This window comes from Salmo salar, chromosome 13 (genome assembly GCF_965601325.2).
Source record: "Salmo salar chromosome 13, fSalSal1, whole genome shotgun sequence".
In the NCBI taxonomy this organism is placed as follows: domain Eukaryota; kingdom Metazoa; phylum Chordata; class Actinopteri; order Salmoniformes; family Salmonidae; genus Salmo; species Salmo salar.
In genome coordinates, this window is record NC_138303.1 from 23722079 (window position 1) to 23745465 (window position 23387).

At 44.4% G+C, this 23387-nt stretch overlaps 3 protein-coding genes across 12 annotated transcripts; 1 reads left to right on the top strand and 2 right to left on the bottom strand.

Annotated features, from left to right (window-relative positions):
• The first annotated feature begins 1174 nt into the window (after nt 1-1174).
• LOC106566640 (receptor-type tyrosine-protein phosphatase V) lies at nt 1175-6875 on the top strand. Of its 4 annotated transcripts, XM_014134857.3 has the most exons (11): nt 1191-1441; nt 2042-2211; nt 2492-2591; nt 2938-3028; nt 3212-3288; nt 3373-3507; nt 3831-3953; nt 4142-4302; nt 4932-5067; nt 5506-5573; nt 5723-6875. In XM_014134857.3, exons 2-11 carry the CDS (start codon nt 2207-2209, stop codon nt 5973-5975), a joined length of 1149 nt encoding a protein of 382 aa, XP_013990332.1. In that variant the 5' UTR covers nt 1191-1441; nt 2042-2206; the 3' UTR covers nt 5976-6875. The 4 variants fall into 4 exon arrangements, with proteins under 4 accessions (XP_013990334.1, XP_013990331.1, XP_045548999.1 ...); XM_014134859.3 differs by having other exon boundaries at nt 1175-1441; nt 3212-3507; nt 5695-5892; XM_014134856.3 differs by having other exon boundaries at nt 1181-1441; nt 3212-3507; nt 5726-6875.
• LOC106566639 (transcriptional regulator QRICH1) lies at nt 3287-15759 on the bottom strand. 7 transcript variants are annotated; one of them, XR_014380001.1, is made up of 13 exons: nt 15514-15759; nt 13915-14215; nt 13709-13807; nt 13423-13572; nt 12629-13351; nt 12289-12454; nt 12048-12202; nt 11835-11950; nt 11592-11705; nt 11358-11509; nt 11159-11249; nt 9947-10180; nt 3287-3489 (listed from the first exon to the last, which is right to left on the bottom strand). XR_014380001.1 is itself a non-coding variant. In XM_014134854.3 (12 exons), the coding sequence occupies exons 2-12, from the start codon at nt 14170-14172 to the stop codon at nt 10003-10005; spliced, it is 2196 nt and encodes a 731-aa protein (XP_013990329.1). In that variant the 5' UTR covers nt 14173-14215; nt 15514-15759; the 3' UTR covers nt 7337-10002. The 7 variants fall into 7 exon arrangements, 5 of the variants coding, with proteins under 5 accessions (XP_013990329.1, XP_082816025.1, XP_082816026.1 ...); XR_014380000.1 differs by lacking the exon at nt 3287-3489 and adding an exon at nt 7337-8743; XM_014134854.3 differs by lacking the exon at nt 3287-3489 and having other exon boundaries at nt 7337-10180; nt 11592-11700; nt 11836-11950.
• Nucleotides 15760-16442: 683 nt separating this feature from the next.
• Nucleotides 16443-23274, bottom strand: qars1 (glutaminyl-tRNA synthetase 1). Its single transcript, XM_014134851.3, has 23 exons — nt 23081-23274; nt 22377-22527; nt 21788-21897; nt 21537-21612; nt 21353-21417; nt 21172-21225; nt 20957-21017; nt 20796-20867; nt 20630-20715; nt 20406-20492; nt 20098-20197; nt 19880-19958; nt 19552-19791; nt 19372-19464; nt 19138-19275; nt 18600-18687; nt 18381-18527; nt 18201-18302; nt 17994-18086; nt 17660-17790; nt 17472-17538; nt 17205-17330; nt 16443-17023 (listed from the first exon to the last, which is right to left on the bottom strand). Exons 1-23 carry the CDS (start codon nt 23189-23191, stop codon nt 16973-16975), a joined length of 2328 nt encoding a protein of 775 aa, XP_013990326.1. The 5' UTR covers nt 23192-23274; the 3' UTR covers nt 16443-16972.
• Nucleotides 23275-23387: the final 113 nt, after the last annotated feature.

A 23387-nucleotide genomic window follows, 5' to 3' on the forward strand; every position in this document is an offset into this window, starting at 1 on the left:
AGGTTTGTAAAAATCGGTGTGGAAGAACTTGACTGGCCTGCACAGAGCCCTGACCTCAACCCCATCGAACACCTTTGGGATAAATTGGAATGCCGACTGCGAGCCAGGCCTAATTGTCCAACATCAGTTCCCGACCTCACTAATGCTCTTGTTGTTTAATGGAAGCAAGTCCCCGCAGCAATGTTCCAACATCTAGTGGAAAGCCTTCCCAGAAGAGTGGAGGCTGTTATAGCAGCAAAGGGGGGACCAACTCCATATTAATGCCCATGATTTTGGAATGAGATGTTCGACAAGCAGGTGTCCATATACTTTTGGTAATGCAGTGTACCTGCTGACATTCACTACTGACATTTTACCATCTTCAGTTTGTTCAATTTGAGACATTCAAGATTCCTGTTAACACTGGTAACTACTGACATATCAAACACAAATCAATACCATTTATCTTGAATGCTTTTGATTGTATTGGACATCCTTGTCAAACCATGAGGAAATAGGTAATTGCAATAATCCTAGGTATACCGGTAACTCAATACTTACGCAAGGCTGTGGCTTGTATGACCTTTTGCTCTTTTTTTCCTGATCCATTTTGAGCTCTAGGTTGGAAGAGCACTGGTTATAAGCAGAAACCACCAACAGACCTTGGGGAAATTATCATTAGGCACTCATTATAAATGTCTCAATTGTATCTAGTCATGCCATGGTCACTTTCCCTGCTAGAATGAGATGCACAATTGAAAATCCTTGGGATGCTGTAACCTTGACTACCTAGCATTAGAATTTGGATTTCTAGAACTAATACTAACTCTATGGACTAATGACCCTCTCCTTGTATTCATGGTCTCAATAAACAATGTTCCCCAAATGAAACAAAAATCTAACTGCATTTCACAACAGCAATAAAATATCCTACATGCTTATTTACATAATGTGTTTGTCTTGTAAGAATTCTTAAAAGTTGTTTTGGTATTTGTATAAGTGATATAAGTATATAATTAATAAAAATAATGCTAAGACCAGTGGTATCTGTTTTTAAAGTCTACTGTGTAGGTCCTCTCTTGATTGGAGTGGTAAAGACAGGTTACCTAGCAGGATTTTAAGGTGCACAGCTGAGTATTATTACATTTTATAGGTACCATTCATAAGCAACGAGTGGGATTAAATGTGGCAGTATTACAATACATCTTCTTAAAGAATATCAAATAAACACATTATCCACAGCCACATACCTTCCTTAGGTATTTGTTTCTTTCTCTCCGCCCCTTTAGTCTCTGTCTCAACCCACCCCTCTCTCCCTGCCACTTTCAGAGAAAGAGCGAGAGAGAGGGAGAGAGAAATAAAATGTGGTGGTTTGGATAACTGGGGCAAGGTAACTTTACAGGATAGAACACATCGAAGGGAAGGGAGCCCCTGGTTGCTCTCGAAAGGAACACTTACAAAGGTAATAGTATAAAATAAGAAATAATACGTTGGTGTTGCTCAGCCCTTCTGGGCTGTACACTTGTTTTCTTTTGTAGACCTGTTGGTGTAGCTTTTTTCTAGTGTTCTCAGGTTGGTGATGAATGCGTTTTTTGTTTGTGTCAGACAGTGTTCAACAGAAAGTGTTTTGGGTGCTAGCAGTTGATTCTGCAACCTTACTCTGTAGGCTATATTTTACTTTGTTCTATAGTGTTATATATATATATATATATATATATTTTTTTTTTTTAAATTATGGTGTAATATGAGACATTCTTACTGCCTCTGAGCTCCTTGAACAAATTCAAACTATCCTGTGTAAGAATGTTAGGCTTCCGGTGCCGCCCAACATTTGTTTTCTATATTAATGCACATCTGTATATTTGTATGTTTTTATGAAAGTATTTGTTGTGTGTTTGTGTTTGGTGTGACATGGTCTTTTTAGTGAGCCAAATTCCTCTTTAACTAGCGAGGGAAGGGTCAGTAACTTCAGTTTAGTTCTACATTCAAGTTACACTTTTTTGACCATTTTGACCAAGGCATAGTAATCACAGAGGCTTTGCTATTTCTTCCACATGATTAGTGATGCAGAAGCCTCTCATCCAGGATTTGGCACTGTAATCATCTGGTCTGTTGTTCTACAACTACCCAACAAAACCCCACAAGTCTGAACCCCTCTACGCTACACACTTCTGTTATTGGTTACCAGAGGAAGCTTAAAGCCTAATCTCTGCCCCTGTAACAAAACATGAGGTGAGGAACATTGAATGTCATTGAGCGGCTGGATTGAATAACTTGAGTCTTTGTTAAAATGGTATTGAAGAGAAAAGTAACTATTGATTGGCTGATTGAATGCTGTTAGAACTGTTTTAGCCTATTGTTGCTTCCTCAAGTCTAATGGAATGATGGCATTAAGAACATTCTGGGTGTAGTCACTTAGAAAAATGCCACTTTGACAAAAATTGGAGCTCAATTTAAACAGTTGTTTAAAGAGTGTTTATTGACTGAGGATTGCTGCCATATTTCCATATAGGGTACAGGTGTTCTCACGGGCACATATTCTACAGGAATTCCATCTGCGCTGTCAATCACTCGCTGCCAAGGACAACAGTGGTTTCTGGCAGAAGTTTGAGGTAAATAAATCTCAACCAGTCTTCTATTGAGTAATACCCTGGCTCTGTAATCCAGAAGTGTTTCCCAACTCCAGTCCTCCAGCATCCCCAACAGCACACATTTTAGTTGTAGCCCCAGACAAGCACACCTGATTCAACTTGTCAACTAATCATCAAGCCCTCAATGAGTTGAATCAGGTGAGTTTGTCCAGGGCTACAACAAAAAGGTGTGCTGTTGGGGGTCCTGGAGGACTGGAGTTGAGAAACATCAGAGTATTGAGCCTTGGAGACTTTGTGCAGTGTCTGCTGTGGCAGTAAAGTCCCACTTTCATATTGTCCCTTCAGTTGCTGTTTTTTCATTGTTCAGGAGCTGAATGATGTTGGTAAAGAGTTCACTACCAGGGCTGGAAACCTGGAGGCCAACAGAGAGAAGAACAGATATCCCTACATACTGCCTTGTGAGTATTATGGTACATACCATATCAGGGCACCACCACATGCTACCTCTGAGTAATAGTTTATTACCATGATAATATGACCTGCTATATCTAAGCACATAAACATTATCTTCACATCTATCCCATGTGTGGTAATGCTTCCCATTTTCTGATCACTTTGATTAATGGTCCCTGTGGTTTCAGATGACCACAGTCGAGTGAGGCTGTCCCTGCTAGACTCCCAGCTACACTCAGATTATATCAACGCTAGTTATGTCCCTGTGAGTACTCTGTCTGTCCGTCTGTCGCTGTGTCTGTCCGTCTATTCATTCATCAAGTCTGCTGTCTGTCTGTCTGCTCCTCAGGGTGGATGTACAGTGCGAGACTTCATCTGTACCCAGGGTCCTTTGCGCAGCACCATCGCTGACTTCTGGAGGATGGTGTGGGAGCAGAACATTAGGATCATCGTCATGGTGACCGCCCTAAAACAGAAGGACATGGTGAGTGAGGGATTTGATGGTGATGACACACTGAACAATTCTCAAATGTATTAAACGTTCATGGGTAACATGTTAACTGCATTCACAGCATCAAGTTTGACTCGTAGACTTGCATAGTTCTTCTGGTTTTATATTGCTCTCATTGCCACCCATGAAGTTATGGAAAAGTCTTCGTAAGCATATTCTTGCCCCTGTTGATGTGGATGCTGCACAGAGTGGGTGTATCTACCATGAATTGGTCATAGTTTCAATTTTCCTGGTGTGCACAAAGTAGTTTCTATACTTTTTGTTAGTTAGACAACGTGTTGACTATGTTTCTCCAGGTGCTGTGTTATGAGTACTGGCCAATGGAGCAAGGGACGGTGTCGTACGGAGTGGTCCAGGTTACCACAGTGTCTCGTAAACGGCGTCCAGATTATTTCATCACCACCATTCACTTACGACAGGTGAGGCCTAGGCCCTGTCATATCCTAGTTGTCCTATTTTATTGTAACAAAGACTATTAGTTTCAGCCACTGGTCAACAGATGTAGGCTATTTCCAAGATGAATCATGTGTTTGTGAGTGGTACAGATGGTGTGTGTGTGGTTATTCTGGTAGTGTGGTTGTGCTGATAGTGTGTGTGTCTGTTTCAGCACGGTTTTCCCGTAGAGAGGACAGTAACACACTACTACTACGCTGCCTGGCCAGACCAGGGTGTACCCAACGACCTCGCCTCTCTCTGTGCTTTTACTGAGCATGTGCGGCAGCATCTGGACACTCTACCCCTTCTGGGGCCTGCAGTGGTGCACTGCAGGTATGACCTCTCACCCCTGACCCCAACTCACCTAGCTTGCAAACTGTCTCACACTTTTTGTTTTGTGTCATTATCTATTAACTTCTACTTAAGATTTTTGGCCTTGATATTTCTGTGACAGAAACATTAATAAAATGTTACATTTGCAAGTATACAGTGTGCAGCCCTCAGTCTTTTTTTGTTTATTAACTGTGAAAATAGCTGAATGCCAGTCACATTTCCATCATTGTAAAACATTTAAATCATAGTCATTGTGTTGGTGGTGGTTCCTTAATATTTGCAGATATCTGTGTATGAATCTCAGTTGAGACAATATCTCTATATAAAGTATGTGTGTCCCAGTGCAGATTACACCTCTTTTAAATGCTGTTTGCATCTCTCAGTGCAGATTACCTCTTAATGCTGTTTGCATCTCTCTCAGTGCAGATTACACCTATTTTAATGCTGTTTGCAGCTCTCTCAGTGCAGATTACACCTCTTTTAATGCTGTTTGCATCTCTCAGTGCAGATTACACCTCTTTTAAATGCTGTTTGCATCTCTCTCAGTGCAGATTACACCTCTTTTAAATGTTGTTTGTATCTCTCAGTGCAGACTACACCTCTTTAAATGCTGTTTGCATCTCTCTCAGTGCAGGTGTGGGGCGGTCTGGGACGTTTGTCGCTCTGCTGTGGCTGATGCAGCTGTGTGTGCGTGGCATCATGCCTGATGTTAGAGCAGCCGTGGAGGACCTGAGACGGCACCGAGTCATGATGGTCCAGAACCTGGTCAGTCCACAACTACTGAGAATATTGATGATTAGCTGAATCAGTTGTGTTGGGATATAAACAAAATGTGCACCCCCTATAGATAGAAACCCTGCCCCAGGAAAGTGATTCATTTTGATCCTTGTTACACATCATCATCAATAGATAACTGAAGGCCTGGAGACAAACTTCTTTTGATGCTGCATTGAAAGTAGTTTGTCTCTAGCCTCCCCGTTTATTAAGTTGTGATAATGGTTCCTGATGACCTACTAGTACAACGTGAGGCTATATAACCCCTCAGAAAAGGATAGGGCAGCTGAAGGCTCCTCTCTGCTGGCAAGTTAGTCTGTAAGACCCCCCTCCCCCCAGTTCAAGAGCTCAGCTTGTCACAATGTTCATGTCATCTTCATTAGCTGCAGTATGTTCTCAATGTTCTGTTCCCTCACTGCGTGTACCCAGGAGCAGTATATACTGGTTCATCAGTGTCTGATGCACTGGCTGAGTGGAGGGAGTGTGGGACCTCTAAGGTGAGAGCACAAAGCAAACACTCAAGTATTATCTTTTTTTTTTGCATATGTTAATGTTTCAGATGGTAACAATGTCTATTGAAACAGACAGTATCATATTACACTGTGCTATTTGATTCAGCTGGCTATCAGAACTCTTAACTTCTCAGCAGAGTACAGAGTCATGCTGGCCCTGCTCATGTTGATCAGAGGCAGGATCACCCCCTCACCTCCTCAGGGCGATCAGGTCAGGGAAACCGGTCGAGAGGGAGGCGCAGGCGGCAACAGGAACAGCACACCCCCCATCTAGTCCAAACCCAACCACAAACCCAGAGCTCCGTGCAACAGCTGCTCAACCCTAGGAACTTGCTAAGAAGACTGCTGCCCCCCTCTATGCATATTAATCCACAAAAACACACTTGAGGACTAATCGCACAAATGCAGACACACCCAACACCTTAATCCGCATTTACACACCAATCTATAGCCACACCCTCATCTTCACTCAGTCACACACCTGGAAGGGCTAACTCCGTCTGAACAAACAATAGTACACACACCTGTATCTACAAGTGAAACCACATATCCAAACTCCAACACACCTGGGGTTGAGGGAAGATGTCCCAACCTAGGGACTATTGTACGTTGTGTGATTACATATAACAAGGCCTTTGACTGAGTGGGAAGGGGACTTTGCCCTATGAGATGACTGTGTGTGTGACAAAAGACAGACAGACAAAAGGAGGCAGCCGCAACAATGGATCCATCTACTTCCTGGATCAGTCCGACAGACATAGAGAGAGGAACATGCCTCTCCGGTTGAACCTGTTCCTCCAGACTGGATTACCAACCATGAATAACTATTAAGGCCTGAGGTAATGGGGGAGATATGTACTTCATCACAAATGGTGCTGAGACACATCTATTCTCATGAATGCAAAACCAAGATTGTCCCTATGTATAAGGTTGCAGCAATGTTGAAATGCATTTAAAAAGCATAGTAGTGTGCTGGAACAAGATTTGTATGTTGATGTACATTGTTACATATGTGTCTCTGACTACTTGTTTATCTTCCTGGTGAAAAACAGCCTCTAACACAATTTAGACCCTTGATTTACATTAGGAAAATTCTATGAAAATATTTAACTACTTTGTGCAGAAATTAAGCACTATTGTTCACGTTATCTCCAGAGAAAAACACAAACACGTGGTGAGTCACTGCACAAAAAAAGGTAATGTTTGAAAATCGCAGAGGCACTGTCATTCTCCATAAGGCTCTGACAGCACTTACATAAAATAAACAGAACAGTGGATGAAAACCCACATCTATTATCTGTTTCATTCATCATGAACAGTACACTGTGGCCAGGAGTTTTTCCTGCTCAGGCCACTAATTAGAGCCAGGAGTTATCAGACCCTATATCCTGGCCAGGGAAAACTCCTGGTTCTATTATGTATAATACACATGCTACCAAGTACTATTAATGCTGTTAGACTCCCTCATATGGTAGCTGCAGGCTGTGATGCACTGTGTTGAGGTCAGAGAATAATAAAGACCTCTAGTGGCTAACAGGCTGTATTAGCATAGGCAGAATCATTGAGAGCTTCCACCATTTTAATGTAGTCAACTGGGTGGGACCTCCAACTTCATTTGCTGTTGACTCATGTCCAACCCAGTCATCAGGAGGGATCTGCCAATTGTAAAGAAGAAAATTGACTATTTCAAAATGGAGATTGCCATAATGGAACAGATGCAAAGATGAGTCCTCCATCTTGCTCTATGGTTGAGGTCCATGTAAGAAAGTGGTTTAATAGTCAACAATGATTGTAAGCCTGGGTCGCATTCAGAAGCCCACAACGTAGAAAAACATTTAACAGAAAGAAAAAGTCTGTTCTTATGACAAGTTTATGTGGAACACTTTCATTAACTGCCTGCCATAATCCATTAGGGGCCACAACAGCCCGAGCACCATTCAGTCAGTTCACTGTGCCGCCAGACAGTTCAGTAAGGCCATCACAGGTCTGTTCAGTCCAGTATCACACAGAGAAGGAGAGGAAAACAAAGAGTAAAGCCCATCCTGGTTGTGAACTTGCAGGTGAGTCCATATATACACACACCTGTTCACAGCTGGGCAACAATGAGATCAGGAAAACTTAAGAGGAAATGCAACAAAGAGGGGTACTCATGACAATGACAAAGAAGCAGCAGTGTCTAGTTAACACCAGCAACATAAAAAACAATATACATGTATTTTACAGAATAAAACAGGAGAAATGCATATATCCCTCAGTCTGTTGGTGAACAGAAAATAACAATTACAACAGTAATGCTTAAATGAAATTAAAAAAAAAGATTTCACAGGTTAGTTTATTATAATGAATCTTGTTCTGGATGCCGCTCTGCAGTGGTTACTAGCTGGCACAACCACAAAGGCATAACATCTGATTTTAAACCTAACCCCACAGCTAACCCCAACACTCAAATTAAGACCAAAATAAAAAAAATGTTATGACAATATAGCCAATTTTGACTGCAGCTGGCCTAAGGGGAAAATCACAGTTAGCTTACAGGACAAGACTCATTAACCTGCAATTACTTCCTTTGGCAAAAATATTTGATGGAAAGGTTGTATCTAAGGCTGAGTTTACAAAGGCAGCCCTATTCTGATGTTCTGCCCAATAATTGGCAAAAGAGCTGATCTGATTGGTCAAAAAAAAAATTGGGCTGTCTGTGTAAACGCAACCTAAGGCTTGCAAGCGGTATTCTCTGTATGGATGAAACTTAAGTATGCATCTTGGGATGTGCAGTGTACAAAACTTTAGGAACACCTGCTCTTTCCATGACAGACTGACCAGGTGAATCCAGGTGACAGCTAGGATCCCTTATTGATATCACCCGTTACATCCACTTCAAATCAGTGTAGAAACAGACAGGTTAAAGAAGGATTTATAAGCCTTAAGACATGGATTGTGTATGTGTGCCATTCAGAGGGTCAATGGGCAAAACAACAGATTTAAGTGCCATTGAACAGCGTAGGGCAGTATGGTGCCAGGCACATGAGTTTGAATGTGTCACGATCTGCAACGCTGCTGGGTTTTTCCATGCTCAACAGTTTCCCGTGTGTATCAAGGAAATCCAGCCAACTTGACACAATAATGGGAAGCATTGGAGTCAACATGGGCCAGCATCCCTGTGGAATGCAACTCAATATTAGGAAGGTGCTCCTAATGTTTTGTACACTGCATGCGCTATACACTAGTACTTCCCAACCCTCTTCTCAGGGACCACCAGACATTTAAACTTTTGGTTTTAGCCAGAAATTGGTTCAACTGATTCAATTAGTCAAGGGGTTGATGATTAGCAAACTAATTGAATCAGGTGTGCCAGTTTAAGGTTACAACAAAAATCTGAAACATCTGTTCGTCCCCAAGGAGAGGGTTGGGAAATTCTGCTAGACACAGAGAATTAACATATACATACATTTAAACGCCCACACCAGTAGAAATCCACTTTTTCGGGGTGAAAGAATTGCCAGAGCTTACCCATGATGTTACACAACAATGTGAATCAATAAGTCATCGTTTTAGTCAAAGTATAATATTTGGGCTTGAAGTGACAAATCCAAATGTGTAACTTCGGACGTTTCCATGAGGCTTACATGCCTTTTTCGATGAGGTGACGTGCAAATTATTTTTCACCCTACGTTTCGCTTTGGGGCTGGGCTTTATGTAAATATTATCACCCACCAACATGGCAACATTTATTAAATCAGAAACACCTGCTGCAAAGTTCTTCCTATTCGAGAGTCGTCTGAGAACCAAACAACTTCTCTGTAGCCTACACTTGAGTTTCCACTAGATAAAAACAGCCACAAAGTCAACATTGGCTATATCGTACGTACAAATTCATGAAAACAAAAAGTAGATTATTTTTTTACCTTAAGGATAGGCTAAGGTTAGCAGTGTGGTTAAGGTGAGAGTTGGGTTTAAAATCAGATTTTAAGATCATGTTGAAATAGACAGGGTTTATGACTTTGTGGCTGTGTTCACTAGTGACGACCCTACACTTGGCCACGGAACAAATTAAGATAAGGGGTGCAAACTAATGTTTTTACCAGCAAATTATCATAATCCATTGGATAATGTGTGAAGTTATAATTATTTTGGAGCCGTCAGGAGGGATGGACCAATGAATTATAGGCCTACTCGTGAATAAACATTCCATAACTGCAGTTGGCAGTAAAACGCCAACCGTGGCTTTATACTGTTCAAACACCACACTCCGGGTGGTAGTATGAACCCTTTCAGTTTGTTTGCCAACTCATAGAAGTAGAAGAAGAAAATGTACTACTTCAAAATAGAAATGGCCTCAATGGCCCTGCCCATGCTCTCACCGACGCCATAATGATGCGATGTCTAAGTCAATGGTCATTCCCCTCCTCCAGTCCTGCTAGTGTATGTTGGCAACAGCTTCCTGGATCTCTCTCACGATGAGGCAGCGAGCGAGGATGTGCGCCATCTGCTCTCTGTCGATTGGCTGGGTGGAGTACCACAGGGGGCTGTTGGGCGCCACTACGGGTTCAGGGTTCAGGTAGAAGGCATCGTTGCGGCCTTTAGCACTCTGTGGACTGAGAGAGAGAAGGAGAGAGGTTAGTATTATGTGACAAATGGGAAAAAATGTCAACGTTTTAACCACCATTTATCAGTTTTCCATTAAAAACGCTTCATAAAATATAATGGGAAATCCTACTGCGTAGTATGACTGCTAGGGGCAATGAAGTTCTACCGCAGTAGTTCGGGTAGCTATTTGTTTAACTATTTAGCAGTCTTATGGCTTGGTGGTAGAAGCTGTTCAGAGTCCTGTTGGTTCCAGAATTGGTGCAAACGGCAAACCGTTTGCCTTGAGGTAGCAAACGGTGCCGAACAGTCTGACTTGTGTGGCTGGAATCTTGACAATTTTTAGGGCCTTCCATTTACTGATTAAAATAATTTTAGCGTTCTAATGCTGTTAAATCTATGCCTCAACTCCCATTATAAAGGAAATAACACCATGTTGAAACGGGAGTAAATGTCGAACAGTGATATTGATGAGAAAGACGCACCTGTTTCAGCAGTGCGAGTCATGGCTCAAATGGTGCTTGCATTTAGCAAATTACCTCAACTCAAGTAGGCCATTGGCAAGGGCTGCATATAAACTGCAATCCTTTCTGTAATCAGCACCTTCTTTTCCAACTGTTAAGGACGATGACGTGCGGAGCGCTTTAAATCCGTCGCAAATAATTTGAAAGATGCATATCCCCTCTTAACGTCACAGCATTGTTGCGTTAGGTAGGCCAATTTGTAAAAAAAAATAAAAAAAAATTATCCCTTTACGACAATGATCGGGACCTGTTAGTGGTAGTTTTGTGATAGCTGCATTGTGATATACTTTTCTTCAGTTAGGGATTTTTTTCTTAATGTTAATGATTAAATGTAGTTTTTTTTTTATGTAACGTTCACACCCCTATTTGTATATTAGTGTTCTACAAATATCAGGCTAGATTCAGAGGCATTATGTACCCTTCAACTGTTTCCTTCACACCCTTACTCCTTGTCCCTCAACTCACCATTTGAAGAGGTAGAAGTCGTAGAGTTTGATGGGGCAGCGCAGAGGGTTCTCTGGGTGCTCCAACTGCTCTGCATACATGTCATCTGTCACTGCGGGAGAGGGGTTAGAGGTTACCACCAAGTTTCTGCATGTCACAAAGAGCCATGTACAGCATTTGACCCCTGGCTCTCCTGTCCTGGGGCTGGGTGACCTCTCACCTTTCTGTCCTATCTGGTGCTGGCCAACAGGCTTTAGGTAGCGGATGCTGGTGCACTTGTCTTTGGGGTTGTTGGGGCTCTTCCTGGTGTGTCTCAGGACCTTGGAGAAGGCCAGCTTCAGATGCTGCTCCACAGTCTTCAGCTGGAAGTACCTAGGGGGGACAAAGAGGTGTTAGATACATGCATTTTATGTGTGGATGTGTGTGGGTGTGTATGTGTGTGTAACTTACTCACTTGGTGTTGAAGAACATCAGCGTAGTCAGTAGCGTTGCAGGGGAATGGGCACCCAGCTGTTTACACTCCCACAGCATCTCCTCTGTCACCTGACTGGCGATGAGGTAACCTGGGCCAGGAAGTCATAAAACACAGCAAAAAACATGAAACACCTGACATGTTTTATTCATCACTAATTCATACAGGTGATATGTACAATGTGTATGGTTGGGCTCTAATGGACTATACCGATTTCTGTTCTTACCTAGTGGATGGACGCTTGGCCTCCATGGCTCCAGTATCCGATGCAGACACTGGGAGAAGCGCCCGTAGTACGGGTCTGAAAACACGTCATCCACACGACCATTATCAACCAGATACTACAGAGAAAGACAGGAAAGACAAGAGAGTAAAAAGACAGTTAGAATATGCAGTAGCTTCTATTATAGTTACTATATTCCTGTGTGTGTGGGGCACCTTCTGTATGCAGAGGAAGACGTAGTAGAGAACGTCAGCCCCATAAGTCTCTCCCTCCAGCCCTCGGGCCTCCTGGCACATGTGAGACAGCCCCACACTGAGCTCAGCAACCGCACACGACACCAGGTCCTCCTGGAACCTCAGTGCCTGCCGGCCTACACACACAAGTATAAACAGTCAATGGGGAGCTGGCTAGCGAGGGGGTAGACAGTGTCCGACAAAAAAAGGTGAGTGTACTTACGGCCAATGGGAGCTAGTTTGTTGATCTCGTCCTTGTCCAGCTCGGCATTCTTCCTCTGGGCCCAGAGCTTCCACACATCAAGCCCCTCCTCAGGCTTCAGAGAACAGGGAAGCATCATCTCTGTATGCCCCTGGCCCTCCATCTCTGCTACGGCCATGGTCTGACCCTGCGCAGACACACCAGGGCTATCAATATGCAAAACAAATGCAGCAAGAGACCAGGCCATTCGAGTTAAGACCTCTAAACAGAAAAATTAAATCAAGATTATAAGTTATATCAATCTTGATGTAGATGTTTGGGGCTTGTAGAATTATAATCTGTAGCTGCTGAATAAAGTGACCTGTAGTTGCTGTGCGTCCTGGACCTGCACCCCTCCCTGTGTGTGCAGCACCTGCTGCTGGGGGTCCCAGATGAGCGACTGCGTGGTGTTGCCGTACCCTTGCACCGCCACAGGGATGTGGATGTTCCCGTGCATGAACTGGGCCGGGAACAGAGAGTTGGCCGCCACTGTCTGGTATTGTACTTCTTCATGACCCACCGACGACCCTGTCATCGTTGAAACTGCATGACTCGAGCCGATCGTAACTTGCGTTGGCGTAGTGTGTGCCATTGTCGTTGTAGTCCCCCCACCAACCTGCACAGCGCTGTATGCTTCCTGGGGAATGGCGATGTGTGTGACGCCGCCCTGATCACGTGACCCTGGCGGGGCAGAGTAGACTGGGATGGTCCAGGTCTCTCCAGTGGGGCTGGTGATGGTACCTGTAGCGCTGTACAGGTGGCTGCTATCTACAGTCAACACGTCTGGCCTCAGAGATACGTAGCTCTGCTGCTGTCCCTGACCCTGGGGGATTGCTAGTACAGTGGCCAGCTGCTGACCAGGCAGGGCGTAGGACACTGTGATGGGCATGTCCACCTTACGCTTCTTGGCTGGCTGGAGGGGGGAGGTGGTCTGGATGGTGTTCCCCCGGGGAGAGCCCTGCTGCTGGGAGGGGGAGAGAGCTCCCACCGTCTGGATCTGGATCTGTTGACCACCCGCCACCGCTGCCATCAACTGGGCCTGCAGCTGCGAGAGAGAGATGTTAAAATACATTATCCGTTAGGTATATGTGTACACCAACTGGAATGTATGTTTACCTGTTGGTGCTGTTCTTCTGTGAGGTCCCCGGACTGTATTAGCTGGGCTGTGGTGACCCCCTGCAGCTGTTGATTGGAGGATGAGGGCAGCTGCAGCACCTGGCCCCCCACCCCAACCACCTGGCCCTGATGTTGCCCCCCAATCTGCACCTACAGGAGACATATACATTTCGCTTAACCAGGATAGTCATAGGCTCTCAGCAATAATTGGCACTCATTTTTAGGAGAGTGGCAGGGACAGAGCAAGACATTGAGTGAGAAAGACAGAAAGAGTAGATGATAATACCTGTATTATGTCTTGGCCTTGGTGCATGGCTGTGGTCATATTTGGTGAGAGCTGCTGCGCTGCCATCACCTGCTGCTGGGACACCTGTACCTGCTGTTGCTGAAGGTAGAGCACAAGGTGGTTTTTATTATAATATGGATCATGTCACCAAATCTATCTTGTCTTTCACAAACTCTACATTCTCTTTTCCTCTCCCTGTCTCTTACCGGACAGGCCAGTTCCAGCAGTGACCCAGCCACCTCGGTGCTGTCTGTGTATATGCAGTTTGCTCCCTGCTGGTACACCGTAGTGGTGGTAGTGGTTGTGGCGGCAGCGCCGCCCTGATGGTTGAACTCCTGCAGTGCCTCGGGGCCCTTGTTGGCCAGGGACTCCAGGAACTCCTTCATTCGATGCTGGGGGACACTGCGGGCCTTCAGCCTCACCAGATCCTCAAACGAGCCCCCCGAACCCTCCATGTTATTCATCACAGCCCAACGCTACTCTTCTACAGGGGATAGGATGGGGTGCCTGTGTGGACATAGACAAGACGCATGTCAGTTATTGACCATAAACCTGCAGTAATTTACTTACTGTCATGAAGGCTTAAAGGGCAACTCCACCACTTTTCAACCTCATCTCTTCATCTCTTTCCACAATACGCAAAAAAAAGCACATTTCTACATTTTATAGAAATAAATAAAGTTAAAAGTTCTACCCGATAACATCAAATGCCAAAACGTTTTTTTTTTACGGATTTTCAAATTGAGATATACGGTGACTTTGGGAGCAAGAAAAATATCCTCCCTCTGGCTAGAAACTCGTTGCAGGTTTTGAAAATTAGTTTCTTACTTTTAATCCTACCCTGTGAGGTCACAGAGATGCATTTTTTAGGACCTTATGTTTTTATCCACAGATCATAGAAAAGGTACCGTTTTCACATATTTAGACAAAGATAAGGTGCTGTAGATAATGAAAACGTTGAAGTGGTGGAATTGCCCTTTAAGTTACAATGAATATGTAAATAGGGTTGTGGTACACTACTAGTTGTCTGTCACAAAAAAATAGATTTCATTTTGGACGGAAATTAACGTTTTCGGACAAGAATATTTGCTGACAGACAAGGGGGTAACTTTTGTGGCCGTTCAAATCACTACCAATCGGTAGTGGGTGGCCTTAGACTCCGTTCTGTCCGGACAGGACTATGACAGTGGTTGAAGGCAGGAATGTTTACATCTGACAGAAGCTAAAAGGTTAATTCTGCTGGCCTGGGGTATCGAGAGTCGGAGCTGCAAAAGCGTTGTATCAAATCAGAGGAATTAAATAATGCACTCGGAAGTCGGAACAATGAACACTGTTCAGTGACAGTCGAGGTCAGGGCGAGCGCTCACCAGGTAGGTCTTGTCCTGGTTCTTCGCTCGAGCAGGTCGGTTGTGAGAACACCGAACGAAGATGAAACACTCACATTTGACTGGGTGTGAATTAAGTAACTGTTCATATTGTCATTGATACTGAACAAATGCCAAGTGTACATTAGCTACTGTTGCTAAAAGCGAGATACTGGTGCTGTAAATCTACTGTAGCTAGCTAACGTTACAAGCTAACTAACGTTAGCTGACTACGGTATTTTGCTCGTTCCCGTGGAGTCCCCTCCTCCCTACCGGCCTATTAAACAAACAGAATATGCAGCTCTTGACCAAATAAAATACGCCATGTTAATGAAAGCACAAAATATATAATGTGGCGAATAGAACGTCAGTATAAAACGTGTTAAGTTCAGTAACAGTATAGCTCGCTCCACTCTCCTCCCTGCCTGGCTTAACTGTTACCTCTCTTTCCCAGGCCGACCAAATCCACTCTCTCTATCCGCCCAGAAATGCAGCTCCACAAGCCAGTAGCAACGTTTTTCTTGAGCATAGGAGAGATACAAATTGTCTCAGTGATCTTTTAGACTTGGATTTTTCACGGTTTCTTGCTATTTTCTCTATTATTTTCCCTTTTATTTTGCAGTCAGATTTCACTGGGCGCCATCTTACAACTACACCCCTTTCCTCCAATCAGATGGCGTTCTACTGCGGCGTGTTAATAACGCGAGATTACCCCCTTCAGATGCCGCGAGAAATTGATGTGACGGTCATCTTAAAGGGGACATGCAGTGCAACATGCCACACGCATCACAACCTCGTGAGAAAAACGCTTCCAGATGAAGCATAACTCAAGATTAATTAGCAATCTAATTGCTCTAAAGTGTGAATTAAATGTATTGTTCATAAGGCGGTGTGCTACTCATCAGGAACAACCTTACAATACATCTCACTTTTCATTTATCCAGTTAAATCTTTTCCCCATCCAAAAGCTTGAAAATAACCTTTGCTCAGCACTAGTGAAGAACCCTGGAGGCAGGGTAATGACTGGGTACTGTGTTTTAGAAACATAATCTGTCCCAGTCCACCTCTTAAAGACCTCTTAACTGTTCTCTTAAGGGAGACCACAGGAAATGTGCCAATTGTGGAGCTGGGACAGCTCTGGGCAGGCAAGAGTTAATTCGCATGCGCTCTACTTCCTAAAAAAAATGGTCTGTGTTCCTCCAACAATGCAAGTGTGCCTTTAAGTTGATTGTGTCAAAGTATGAAAGTGGGTGAATGTCATCCCTGTCACTGCTTTTTTTTTTAAATAATTTGTGTATTTAATTTTCACTGTTAAAGTTGATTAAGACACACACTTACATTAACCCAAGGTAAACACTGACTCAGACACATTTTAATATCTATTTTAAAATTGTTTTTCATGGTTTTATTCATGTTTTCCTCTCAAATGTATCACCAAATTTTGCATTTGTAAGCATCTATGTTGTGTGAGATCAGCAGAGCCAAGCTTGATGATAAGTTTGACCATGGACTCAGAGCTTGATATGATGGGTTTACATCATACAACTTACAGTAAGACCCTTATTACCCCAATTATAAATGAGTTGTGGTCCTCAAAAGGAGGTACCTTGCGACAGTTTCCAAGTCTGTGCAAATGCTAAACTGAAAGATGCCCGAAAACCCCAATTCTGGATTTCAAATCGACTCCTAAACACATCTGTAGATCTGGATTGGATATGTGTTAGGTATTCAATATGGCAAAAAGTCCAACAAGCCTATCAAGATGGATCATTGCTTACACTCATTGATACTTTCAGATCTAAATCATGTCAGGTATAGGGGACAGGGGTTGATTTGGGATTCAGACATGTTTGAGGGCTCATGGGAAGCAGGCAGTCCAGCTTGATCTTATTCTGCCCAATCACATCTTCCCAGGATCCTCTTTGAGGGTGACCGTTCTGTTGAAGACGAGCTGCAGGGAGAGGAAAGCTGCTGTTACCCTCTGGCTCATGCTCTATGGAAATGTCTCTTAGGTCACCAACTTCATAAGATGACATTCTACATTTCAAAGTAAACAATTTAACACCCCAGTTCTCACTCCTTTTTGCCACCTGTGTCAATCAACTATTCAGTTTCTGGTTGGTGGACCGTACCTTGTCTGCTGTGCTGTCTGGGTCCAGTGCGAAGTAGCCCACTCTCTCAAACTGGAACTTATCAAACACCTTTGCTTTGCTCACAGAGATGTCCACCAAGGCACTGTCAATCACTTTCAGGGAGTTCTGGGGGACAGAGAGGACATAAGAAACATTTTGACATGGGTGAATCTCAAGCATCCTCTCCTTGTCTCCTTTCCTTTATCAGCATGTGTGTATGTGCGGAGGTTGTGTGTGTCCATGACAGTAACACTTAGACACACTCACAGGGTTGATGTCACTTAGGAAGCCACCGGGCACCTCAGACGGGTCCTCAGGATTTTTGTGAAGGAATCTGTGGACAGACGAAAAAAAATTGACAGCGAGAGAGAAATCATTCCACACCTAGCAGACAGATGTATTTACAGACGTGTGTCTCTCTCACAGACACACGCAAAGCCTTTTCAGTGACTCACAGTCTTTCGTAGAGACGGATTTCACACTTCTGGGGCTCGCTGACCCAGTGGATGAAGGCCTTAGGTTTCTCTGCAGCCTCATGGGAAGTACAGCAATGCACCTCCAACTCCACCACCCTGCCCTGGGCGTCCTGAGAGAGATGGAGAGCGAGAGAGAAACAGTAAGAAAGCGGAAGATAATAGCAAAGTGAGAGAATGAGGGGAAAAGGAGAAGACAGACGGTGTAGGGGACAGAAAGAGGACTAACATCCTGCCAGGACAAACAGGCATGTTTGTAGGTTCATAGTCTTAACATGGTTCTTTATAGTCTTTCAATCTGAGAGAAGCATCTCACCTTGATGACCTTCTGTACAGAGATGACATAGCCAGCATGCCTCAGGCCTACTGGCTGATCTGGGGTCAGACGCTTGTAGCCCTTCTCCATCACCTGCAGAGGGAGATTGTGTGAGAGAGAGCAGCAAGGTTAACACCCACACTTACAAAGTACACAGACCTTGTATTGAAAGCATGCGCACTAAGACCCACACAACTTGTCACCTACCTCTCTAAAGTCACTCTGCTCGATGAAGATGGTGCGTGTAAATGGAACAACATGGCTGCCCATGAACTCATTGGCTGGGAAGTCAGGCACACGGACATCATTCTAGGAGAGAAGATAAATAAATGGTTCGCATTCGCACTAATCCTTGAAGCAAAAGTGATTGTGTGAGTGTTGACATACCCGTATGCCCTCAGGCAGATTGGTGATGGTGACTTTGAGGGGCTCCAGGACAGCCATGGCTCGGGGGGCGTGGTCATTCAGCACATCCCTCACACATGACTCTAACATGTGGGGCTCCATCGTTGCCTGGGCAACAGTCACTCCCACCTGGCAAGATGGAATAAAACATTCAAACAATAGTATTGCTTACTCCACCATCTCCCTATCCCTCTCTCATACCTTTGCACAGAAGTTGTTGATGGCCTCAGATGGGAAGCCCCTCCTCCTCAGAGCAGTCAGAGTGAAGAGACGAGGGTCGTCCCAGTCCCTGCGAAACACAAACCGTCAGTGGAAGTCTCACACACACACACACACACACACACACACACACACACAGTTACTTTGGCACAAATAATGTAGTTTGGCTCTGGAAACAAATAGTTTGGTTGGGAGAAATCCAGATTTTGATACCATCGTACACTATTACCGAATGTGCACACAAGGTGCTATAACAACAAAAACACAAAACAATTTAAGCAACAGGGATCGTGATCCAGGAGGTGATTTACTGTCTCTGCCGTAACCAAGAAGCTTGATCTTGACAACTAGCCACTTAGCTAGCAACTTAGCAAACCAAATGCATAGCTGGAGCCCTGAGCTGGATCATACCGTTTCAAAATACCCCGGTATACAGTGTATTGCCCAAGCCTACAGTTTGGCCATAGAAACAAATAGTTTTGCCTTAAACAGGGCTTCCATACGTGTGTATAATGCTGACCTGACAGTTCCTTCCTCCACCAGTTTGATGATCTTCCTCTTGGAGACCACGGTGTAGGTGAGGTTCAGACGGCCATATTCCCACTGCACAGGGCAGTACACGTCCAGAGCATTACACAGCCAGAAATACGATGACCGCCTGAAGGACACACAAGCATATTAAGATTATCAAAGGTTCTAAAGAACCAACAACTTAAAGAAAAGTTGACCCAGAAACAACTACAACACAGCATACCTGGCCTGGAACTCCTTGGTGCAGAGTGAGTGTGTGATGTTTTCAATAGAGTCACACAGACAGTGGGTGTAGTCATAGGTAGGATAGATACACCTGTGAAGAGGAAAGGCAGGAGGGGGTAGAACTGTGATGAGTATAATGAACTGTTAGAAGAAACACTGTGGTGTGTGTGTGTATTACCATGCGTCCCCAGTGCGATGGTGGGCTGTGTATTTGATCCTGTAGGCCACGGGGTCCATCTTGCCGTCCTCCATCACTATCTTCATCCTGAGTGTGGCCTCTCCCTCAGCGAACAGGCCCCGCCTCATCCTGTCAAACAGCACCAATGACTCCTCAGCAGGACGCTCTCGCCATGGCGACGGGGGCGGGTTGTGACCCTTCAGCTCCTCCCCCCGCTGGTGACACACGTAGGCATGGCCCCTAGAGAGATGAGCAAACACACAGACACACACATGCAAATTGTTCCACACATATGAGAATAAAGAGAAACACAGATAGCGTCACCCACCTACGGATGAGGTCCACTGCCAGGTCGTAAAGTCTCTGGAAGTTGTCGGAGGCGTGAGTGATTTCATAAGGCTTATAACCTGAGACACACACATACAGATGTTGCAATGTGTTATGGTTGACTATGGCATGTCATTACCAGTCATTACAAAACCGTTCTCTGGATGCTTTGCCAGTGTTGTTGTGATGTTAGGGTAACATTGTACAGCGGACACTCACCTAGCCACTCCACCATGTCTTTGATGGCAGTGAAGTACTTCTCCTCTTCCTTTTCTGGGTTAGTGTCATCATACCTCAAGTAGCAGATCCCATCGTTAGCCTGAGGAGGGAGAGAGGACAAGGCGAGAGGAAAAGAGGACAACACACAATTATGATACTGTGTTATTGTCAGGGTTCTGTCAAGTACCCCATATGAAATCAAGCCTTAGCCTTTACCAATAAGCTAAACGTAGCCTGAGCTATACTTAGCCTTCTGGTAGTGGTCAAGAGTGTGGTGCTGGTGGGTGGAGTGTGTGTCAGGGTCATACCTTAGCATAGCCAAAATTAAAGTTGATGGCTTTGGCGTGACCAATGTGAAGAATACCGTTGGGCTCTGGAGGGAAACGAGTGCGAATCTACAGTAATATAGACAGGCGAGATAAAAACCAAGAGAGAGATCAATTAGTGAGTGATCAACAGTTCCACCTGCAGGCAGTATGAACCTTAAATGCATTCTGGTCATCCCACCTGTGACATTGCCTTGTCTCCATACCTGTCCTCCAGTGAACTCCAGATGCTGCTTCAACAGGTCCATGGTTTTAGGAGTGACCACATAGCCCTCTGTTTTATAGTTCTCTCCTGGAGAAACAGGTCAGAGGTCAGGGGTTACAAGCTAGTATACTTAAATTGGTCATGGATGAAGTGGCTCTTCATCTCACCTGGTTTGTGGAAATTCAAGGCCACTCCTCTCAGCTCATCCATCAGCGTTCTGCCCTCAATCTTTAACTCCCCTACACACACACAAAAGTATGTCAACACCCCTGTAACAGGGTGACCACTTAACCCACAGCAGCTTTATGTGGAGTCCCCAGATCATTACCATTCATAGTGAGCTCCTCCTTCACCTTCACCTCACCATCTGGAGCCTTAGCCTTCTGAGCCTGCACATAGAGAACTTATTCATTTAGTAAATTGTATGCGATTATGCAGTCACATAATGGATTAGTAAAATTATCTGCGCTTTTGCGTGTGAAATATGATTGCATTTTTTTATATTTTTTATAGACAGCCATGTTGAGCTGTGTGAAATGTTACCTTGGGTTTCTTCTCCAGGTCAGCCTCTGTCTTTGGGCCCAGGAGATGGAGGACCTGAGAGGGAATGGGGTCAGGATTGAACACAGGGTCACAATATAAGCACACAGCTGAGGTACAGTATATCTATGTTGATATACACAATGCCTTCAGGGGACAAACATAAATGTATTGCTACACACACCTGCATGTCCACCTCGTTTTTGATCATCTTCCCATCAGCCCACATCAGGCCACCACGAGCCTCACCTGTGAAGACAGAGGCACTCTCAATGAGACTCACATCCTCTCCTCCTTACCGACACAGATATTAATTTCCTCCAGTCCCAGAGGAGGTAATCAATATTCTATCAGGGCTGTATTCTTACCCATGAGCAGTCCCATGTTAAAACGGTACCTCTCCTGCAACAGCTGGTCTTTGTGCTTCTTGATCACTTTTTCCACCTGTAACATACCACTGTTAGTCAAACCCCTCACACTACCTAGCAACTGTTAATAATCATCATCACTGGACAGAGACTATGTTTACAGCATTACGGGTAAACAGGAAATCGCTGGGCCCTCTAGTTAGGGCTAAAGCCAGACGTTTTCCCAGGTCAAAATAAGCTCAAGTCCTCACCTTGTCTTCTATCTGCTCTGGTGTTATAACCACTCCCACTCCACACAAAGACTCAAACTCCTGCTGGTTGATAGGGTCCTGGGGATGGCTCTTCACAAACTCCAAAGCAGCTAGAGAGGCGAGAGGAGCATGGTTAAACAGTCTGACACATTATGGATAGTTCACCCCAAATGTCACACACACACACACACACACACACACACACACACACACACACACACACACACACACACACAGAGAGAAAGCGAAAGAGAGAGAGAGGAATGGTCACGAGACAAAATGCTGATGACATATGTAACAGTGTAGGTTCCGTCCCTCTCTTCGCCCCAACCTGGGCTCGAACCAGGGACCCTTGCACACATCAACAACTGACACCCCACGAAGCATCGTTACCCATCGCGCCACAAAAGCCGCAGCCCTTGCAACGCAAGGGGAAACCCTACTTCAAGTCTCAGAGCGAGTGATGTCACTGATTGAAATGCTATTAGCGCGCACCACCGCTAACTTACTAGTAATTTCACATCGGTTACACATACAGTCAACTACATTAATCAGTGATGTCAGGAAACGTGTGTTTGTGTGTGTCTACCTGCCAGTTGCAGCTCTGTACAGATCTTGCGTTGAGCGATGTGATCTGTGAGGAAGCCCAGGCGTTTGGGGTCTCGAAGACGAGAGGCCATTGTGTACAGGAGGGTCCCTGTCGCTTTGTCCACTCCTGCCACCCCAAGCACCCGCTGGGCCTGTGGAAATCAACCAGTTGGAATAAATAGACAGTGTTACAAATGTTGACACCACTTAACACTATTGAAACCAGTGTTGGGCCAATACCAAGTCCCAGAGTAGACTAGACCTGGAGATGGACAGGAAAACTGTCAATTGAAGTCTGGATTGCTACTTTCAAGAACAAGTGAGGTACAGTGGAGATCTGGGTTATTTTTAGCTGGTCAAGTCAGGGTAAGATGAGTTCTAATGACAGGGTACACTAGAAAGAGGACTCCAAAGAAAATTCAAAGGGGCAGGCCTATAACATGTGCATGTGAAAATTTACAGTGAACTATCAGGTCTTTTCTTTCACTATTATTCTTGATTTGTCAATAATACGTTTGAATGAATGTATTCACTCAGACTCATATCAAAGTATGAACTTGTCTGACTGAAATAAATGCCACAGCCAAAAAGAGTCAGTGAAATGACTAACGTTACTAAAAAAGCTAACGATAGATGGTTTATAATACTGTCATATATGCCCGAGCTGCCAAGATTTCATACTTTTACCAATCTCTGAAGTCATACCTGTGCAATAGCATCCTTTAGGGCAGAACATAAGGCATCATTTTTCAAAGTCTCCTTCGCTTTCTGCTCACTTAGCCCGATAGAAGTGAATAGCGTCAACGGATCCGCCATCTTTTACAATTTACACCAGCCAAACACGTTGCAAAAAATAATTTGTCTGGAGGGGCGGGTGTACTTCCTAATCACGGAAAGAATGAAAGGACAGTCATATGAACCAATCATGTCGCGTCTTTTGGACCAATCATGAATGGTGTTTGTTGCAGGCGTTATATTATGCTCTCTCAACGAGCCAATCGTTGGTTGTGTT